Below are 7,417 nucleotides of genomic sequence, written 5' to 3'. Positions count from 1 at the left end.
TCGGGCACGCCGCTGCAGGACGAGGGGCACACGCATTTGGCCGACTGGCCGTCGGCGGAGCGGACGCACGTGCTGCCGAAGCTGCAGGTCACCTCCGTGCAGGGGTCCTTGGAGCCTGCGAGGAAGAGGAGGGGGCACGGCACAGGCGTGAGCAGAGGGGTCCGTGCTGACCTTCTCCCACTCGGGATAAATGACACACCACGGTATCTAAACAGCCTCAGTCCTTCCGAGCGCCCAGAAACGCACGTGATGGCAATGGATGTCCTTCCAGCACCGCGTACCCGAGCAGCAAGCTCATCCACCCCGACGTCCGTGGAGGCAGGCAGGATGCTGAGGCTGTAGGATCAGCCCTGAACCCACGGCACGTGAGGAAAGGAGCTCACCCTCCCCTCACCTGGCACTTCAGGCAGAGCCTCTCCTTTCTAAACCTCTCAGAGCCTCACTGCTGTGAGCTCCCTTCCTTGAACACGCACTCCGAGAGCCTCTTGCTTCAGCAAACGAGCAAAACAAGGGTCCTTAAGACACCTCCTGCAAACCGTAATTAGAGGAAGAGCTCAAGGAGCAATTTCCTCACTGGCAGGGAAAGGCTAAAATTTGCCATCTTTTTTTCACCTTATTTTCTTTCCCCCCTCTATCTGTCACTTTTTTTACGATGATTATTTTAAATAAATCACTCGGCGCACTCTCCCCTCTGACGAGAGCCCCAGCAGGAGTGCCGGGTGCAGATTTATTGCAAGCCAGAGCGCCGCGTGAGAGAAAGGTCAAGTTAATTTACTCTGAGATGAGGAGACTGAGGTCTCATTTACACAGCTCCTCGCTCACAGCTGGTGAATGCCAGGCTGGGGAAGGGCTTTCAGCAGCCCACCCAGCCTGTGCATATGCCTGGTGCCTCCAGCTCCAACTTGTAGCCCTGGCAGATGTGACCCATGTGGTGCAGCCGCAGAGCTGCCTGAGACCTTGAATGGCCTTTGGCCATCGGTTTGCCCACTTATTAAGCTCTCCTGATCAGCAGAACTGGTGATTCTCTCGGTGTCCCTTCCCATCAGAGCTGTCCCCATCCCCCAGGACATCACCAGCACCCCAGTAACAACAGGAGATTGAGTCAAGCCTCCTTGGCTTCACATTGTCACCTCCCTTGCACTCACCACACGGTCCCTTGCTGATGACTTTGATCCGCCTCTGCTGGTTGCACTGGGCCTTCTCCAGCTCACACTCATTGCTGTAGGTGGAATAGTCAGAGCCGCAGACAGGAGCCACCACGACAGGGCAAGCTGTCTTCTTGCAGACGCAGGAGGCCTGGGAGGGGTCGGTGGAGCTCCTCTCGCACACCGCCCCGAACCCGCACAGCATCCCTCGACACGCTGCGGGCACAGACACGGACACATGGATGAGCTGCAGCTACTTCTCTACGAACAGGAGGGTTGCAGTCGGGTGCCCAGGTCCAAGCGCCCACCTGTGCCTCCCCCCTCTCTCCTGGCAGAACTTTCCACACCACCCAGGCTCGGGGAGGGGCTGTAGCCCTCCGGGGGACCAGGACAGTGAGGACAGTGCCAGCAAGAAGAGGATGCTCTAAGCACAGCAAGGTCCTAGGGTGAGGATGTCATCATCCACGTAGATGTGGTGCTTGGTCTGGTCCAGGGGTCTAGTGGTGGACCCAGCAGTGCTGGGTTAATGGTTGGACTCGATGATCTTTAAGGTCTTTTCCAACCTACGATCTCGTCACGCTGCCTCTCCCTGTCTGCCAGGAACCAGGCGGTTAAGTGACGTCCTTCTGCAGGGTGACCAAAGATGCACTTGAGGTATAGGGGGGCTGGAGTTCAGCATGGTCCAAAAGCAGCTAACAAACCCGTGGGCAGCCCCCTTGCCTCCTCTGTGCCCCTTCTGCTTGTTGCCAGCATGAACTGGAGAGAGAAAGGTCTGTCACCAGCTCTGCATCACAGCGGGGAGGTGCCTCCGACCCCACCACAGACACGGAGGAGCATCCCCAGGAGTCCAGAAAGCACTCACGCTGCCCACAGCCCCTCTGCTCAAGCCTTTGTGAGCCCTCCACAACACAGCGTGCTTCCTGCTAACGAGCAAGAGAAAGGAAAGCCGAGGAAGCGAGAAGAAAACGTCCTCACCTGTCCCAGCGCGGGACAGATCGCCCCACACGCACACGCGGCTTTTGTGAGCCCTCCACAACACAGCGTGCTTCCTGCTAACGAGCAAGAGAAAGGAAAGCCGAGGAAGCGAGAAGAAAACGTCCTCACCTGTCCCAGCGCGGGACAGATCGCCCCACACGTCAATGGCTGGTGTCTCTCTAAAGGAGATGTACTAATCTCTTTATCGCATCCACTAATCAGAGCAGCCAGCACGGACCAGCGCAGCATCGGAATTGCTAATGTGGTAGGAAATGTAATTCTTCGGGTGGGGGGAAGAAGGGAGGGAGAGGACGGGCGTCTCCAGACTCCGCGCTCTGCAGGTGAGGCAGCGAGAGCGAGAGATCCTCGGTCCCCGCGCCGGCACCCACGCACCGCGGGCACCTCCCGCCGCCCCTGGGAACACCTCAGCACCCGCGCTCTCCTACGCACCCGTTAGAAACGGGGACTGACCTACATAATGAGAGAAAGAGAAATCATAAAAGGCAAAATAAAACGCTCGACAGCGGCTCATTTACACTTCAATTCCCGGGCGTTTGCCTTTGACTGCCTTGAGATTTTGAGCTTATACGCACAGCAACAATGCGCCACTAAGAGACTAATATCATCAAATAAAGAAGAAATCTTTTTCTCTCCTGTCCAACATCTAAAAGCAATTCATCATTTTTATGAAGTGCTCTGGATACTCTCTCCTGCTCTTTCCATCGCTGCTCTTCCTCTCTCTCTCCCCCCTCTTTTTGTTTTTTTTAAATGCAGGTGAGCCTGTTGAGGTCTGAGATTGGAAAGTGCAGTGGAACTGTGCAAGTGAGGGATGTGAAATGCAGGACAAGCGGGGATTCATCCCGCCCCTAGGCACAGGTCTGTGGAAGAGACGTGTAACCGTGTAGTACGTAATCAGCTGCCAGTCGCAGGGGAGGCGGAGAGGGAGCTGTCTCAGAGATCAGACCTACCGAAGGGAAGGGAGCTGGAGTGTGCAGCAGATGGGGGATGCAGAGCCAGCTTGGAACTGAGTTCAGTCAGGTGCCTGCTCAAAGGCGACAGGGCAAGAGATGCCTGTCTGAAGGCACTTGCCTTCAGGACATGCCAGGCCAGGCTCAGCAGCATGCTTGCAGACAGGGAAACCAAGGTGGGAGATGCATCCAGGATTTCAAAGTAGGGTGTCAGGGACACAGCTCCTTCCATTCTTGAGCTCTTCTGTCCTTGTCTTTCGCCTTAGAGTACGAGAGACGAGAATCCTACATCCCAAGCGAAGAGCTGACCCAGGTCTGGCACCAGCCAAACCGAGGAAGCTTTCAGTGGGACCCAATGCAGGGCAGCACCAAGCACTTCAAAAAACTCCGTCCTGAGATATGACAAAGGGACCAGCCTTGCCTTCACACTCCTGAGCTCGAGCCCAGAGAGGGCAGCAGCCAGGGGAGCAGAGATGGTGCCCATCAGCATGCTGAGGCAATCCTCTACCTGCCCACCCAACCCGGACAAGCACCAGAGAGCGAGGGCAGGCAGAGGGACCAGGGCTCCGCCTGCCTGCTGCCCCTCTTGTGACACCTGTACAACACCACCAGGACAGCAACCACGCATTTTCCCACCAGCGTGCCTTCTGCATCACCCAACAGACACACCAAGGTAGGGCTTGCCTGAGACCAAGCGCAGAGCCTGCCTTACCCATGGCAACGCTGCGGCCGCAGGCTTCTGAGCTCTGCTGGACACGGGAAGGCAGTGGTGAACCAGAATCTGTGAGGGGTTGCAACAGACGGAGCCCTGGCTCGGGACGCTGGAGGCTGCAGCCTCTTGTCCCTGGTTCTCCAGTCGCAGAGGGGAGGAGGGATCTCTCAGCACTTGTTCAAGACCACACTTCAAAACCATCTACAAAGCACACGGCAAGGCTGTGCAGCAAGGTCAGAGAGCAGGCAGGATCTGAAGGGAAGCGCGGCTCTGGTTAAATCATCCTAGAGCTGCAGAGCGAGGCGCAGCAAGGCGTTTGGCAAACAATGAGAGCAGCACTTGTCTGGAGCAGAAAAAAGCTACAGCTAGGAGCTGACCTTTCCCAAACCTCCCGAGACGTCGAAGACGAGGGAGAGAAACAGCTAAAGTGAGGTATCTATACAACACTCGAGCAAGCTGTACGGAACAAAAGGGAGGGCTTGGGCTTATTGTAACCACGCTGAATACCAGCCAAGCCTCTCCATGTCTCTTAGCAGCACTGGAGCAGACACAGGATAATAAATAACAATAACAACAACAACAATCATATTTAAAAAGTGCACCTCCTGGAGAGGAGGGGAAAAGCAAAAAGTGCTGCGACAAATAATTCACGGTCCCATGCTTCCCGCCGCAGCGTGACTCCACGGGCAGACAGAGCAGCCTCCTCTCCCTCGGCAGCCCCAGGCTGCGCCTGCAAAAGCAAGAAAAGCTTTTAGAAGAGATCAAGGCTGGGGAAAGACCCCAACAGGGTTCAGAGCTTCATCCCCAGCTCAGATACGTGATGCTCTGAGGCTCTACCATGTGTCCTGCAGCGACCGCCTGGTTCAGGGTAACGAGGGTGCTAATGAGGGTTTCCTGTCCTTTGGCTAATTGAGGAAGGTGAGAGGTCCCCAAGAGATGAGCAGACAGGGGGAGAGAACTTGGGTGCCTCTATGGCATCTGTTGAGCACACAACTGCCTGCAGGACAGATCCCACCCAGCCTGGGGGTCACAGAAAATGCTGGGGCGAGAGGGGATGGCTCTTCCCAAAAGGCACCAGGACGGGGGCATCAGCCCAGCAGAGTGACCCAACAGAAGAAATCACCTATGGAAACGCCTTCTCTGGCCTGCCAGCGCTTCTGTGAACCAATGTAAAGGAAAAGCCAGAGTGAGATCCTGCATCAACAAACCACAAGCGAAGAAAAAGGGAAAGGAGAGAGAGATGACAAGCTGAGAAGAGCCTCTGGGAGCCTATCTATGCTGGCAACTGAAACCGGGGCGGGAAGAGCGAGCATCAGGGCTGCAGAGCACTTTGTACTGTGGTCCAGCCCCAGAGCTGCTAGCACTCACCAGAACTGAGCTGCCCCTGCAGAAAGAACGACTACCCACTGCACCAGGTGCACCCACACTGGTGCAGATCCAAGCCTCCCCCCCCCCCCCTGACGCTTCCTCAGGCAGCCCCTAATTAGCACCTGGGATGCTTCATTACCAGGGAAGCCCCGTGCCAAGGTTCAGCGTCTCCGCGAGCGAGCTGTGCGGGTGCAGGTGGCTGGTGCTCCATGAGACGCTGCCAGGGCAGATGGCACCAGCTCCACCTCCTCGTGTCCAACAGTGCCTGCAAATGCCCAGGACGGCTGGAAGGACAGCTGAGAATAGGACGGCTGTGGCCAGAGCTGCAGAGATTATTCTGCCAGGTGACAATATATGCATGCAAGGGGCTTGTTCTGTGCCTCAGCAAGCCCCTCCTCTGTGCCCTCCTTCAGTCCCCTGCATCCTAAAATATTGCAGCAGACAAAGCTTCGAGTTGCACGCTGAGCTCCCCAGCCTGCAGCGAGCATCACTCCCTCTTCTCCCAGCTGCCAGTTCTGGCCACGCAGCCTTCTGCACCAAATACTTCAGGTAAAGCTCTTGGGCCACCTTCTAATTCCATCTCAGCCTTTTTCCAAGCCTCCAGGACCAGAACAGCGAGGGATATGGCAGTCAGCTGCAGGCAGAGAGAGTGGAGAGAAACTTCTACTTCCAGCTTCAGAGCCTCCAGCTTCAGCTCCCCATCCAGTTCTGCGCCTTGGTTCTCCCATTTATGAAAAAACGCAGATAATAATAATCACCAGCCCCCCGATGTCAGTAGGTAAGTAGCTCAATATAAGTAGTAGGGATTAATAACAAGCTGGCTTCGTCAAGTGCTTTGAGATCTTGAGGTGAAGAGCTCTATCTAGTAAGCCCCAAGCATTCATATTAAAATGTTTCTCCAGCTTAATAACAATAATCATAACTGTAATGTCAGAATGGCTCTTTCCCACTGCACAGAAAAGAAAAAAATGCTACCTGAGCAGCTTGCTGACTGCTTATTGCACCCTGCCAGACCCTCCGCAGAGCCTGCCCGCCCCGCGCAGCCGCGACACCACGAGCAGCACCTGAGCAAGGCTCTGACCCGCACACGGTTTCTCCCTCCCAGCACCAGAGCTTTTGGAATTTTGCCAAGGGAAGAGGAGAAGGACGGCTCTCCGAACACCCACAGAGGAGGGTGACGCTGGGAAAAGGCACAGGCGATTGCTGGCAGCTGCCCCCTCCCCGGTCAGCTCTGCTTGCTGAAGGCAGAAGATGCATTTCCCAGCTTGGACCCGCTCCAGATCCCAGAGGGAAGTCCGTTCCTTCTCTGAAGAGGCAGAGAAAAAACAATCAGAAAAGCCCAGCCAGAAACTGTATTACAGCTCGCAGGTGGGATGTACCTGCTCTCATGGCTTAAAGCGTCTCCAGTGACAGGAACGGGGTAGGAGAGAGGAAAGGCTAACAACACAGAGCAGCTCCAAACGAGGCTGAGAAGCAGAGAGAAAAGGCTGTGATGCTCTATGAAAATCTTCTCAGTCCTAATGTACGCTGAGCTGACACGCACCTCTGTGTCCCACCTTCCTCTTAGACCCCAAGGATGGGGAGGTCATCAGACCTGCACTAGTAGCTTGTCCTGTCCCAAATCCTGCCTCAGAGCTGTTAAATATCGACGTTAAGGAGACAAAGCCACCACCACAGAGCGGCCGAGACAACCCTGGAGCCCAGCTGGAGCCTCCCATGGAAGGTTCCTCAGCCAGAGAACAAGATGACCAAGCGAGGCAGTAGCAGGCAAGCACGCCTAACAGCAAATGGCACAATAACCCCCCAGGGCTGAGGCTGAGCCTTCCTTCCGAAGAAGCGGCAAGGCTGCCCTGCTGCCATCCAGCCCATGAGGACACTACTGGTGCAAAAGGCAGGGGAGGTCACCAAAGAGCAGGTCAGAGCTGCTCGTGAGGCATCCCTGCACCAAGAGGGCAGAGGGACCCCCGGGGACGGAGCCATGCGTGTGTCAGGACAGCGAAGGGCTGGCATTAATTCTGCATGAGCGAGAGGTGCCCGTTGCCATGGAGATCGGATCCAGCCGCGACTCTCGCCCCAGCACCTTTACTCCTCTTCCCGGGCCCACCCTCCCTGCCATCAACATTAATTGCATCAGTCAGGGCTTGCACACGGAGCCCGGGTGTCCACCCCGCAGAGCTTCAGTTCTGTCCGTCGTCACTCGCTCCGTGCCCTGCCTACAACACGGGGCAGCGTCTTCCTGCAAGAACACG

General features: G+C 56.1%; 1 protein-coding gene across 1 annotated transcript in view; it reads right to left on the bottom strand.

Moving 5' to 3' along the window:
• Window positions 1-1,361, bottom strand: part of LOC104273181 (agrin-like) — a gene marked incomplete at both ends in the record, with an annotated part of 11,690 nt that extends 10,329 nt beyond the window's left edge. The window contains 2 exons of the mRNA XM_009868419.1: window positions 35-115; window positions 1,146-1,361. Coding sequence (XP_009866721.1) covers window positions 35-115; window positions 1,146-1,361 — 297 coding nt within the window. The remainder of the gene's footprint in view (window positions 1-34; window positions 116-1,145) is intronic.
• Window positions 1,362-7,417: the final 6,056 nt, after the last annotated feature.

Source organism: Apaloderma vittatum, unplaced genomic scaffold, assembly GCF_000703405.1.
Source record: "Apaloderma vittatum isolate BGI_N311 unplaced genomic scaffold, ASM70340v1 scaffold22654, whole genome shotgun sequence".
In the NCBI taxonomy this organism is placed as follows: Eukaryota; Metazoa; Chordata; class Aves; order Trogoniformes; family Trogonidae; genus Apaloderma; species Apaloderma vittatum.
Note: the sequence above shows the minus strand (reverse complement) of the source record. Positions and strands in the feature narration are given on the sequence as shown.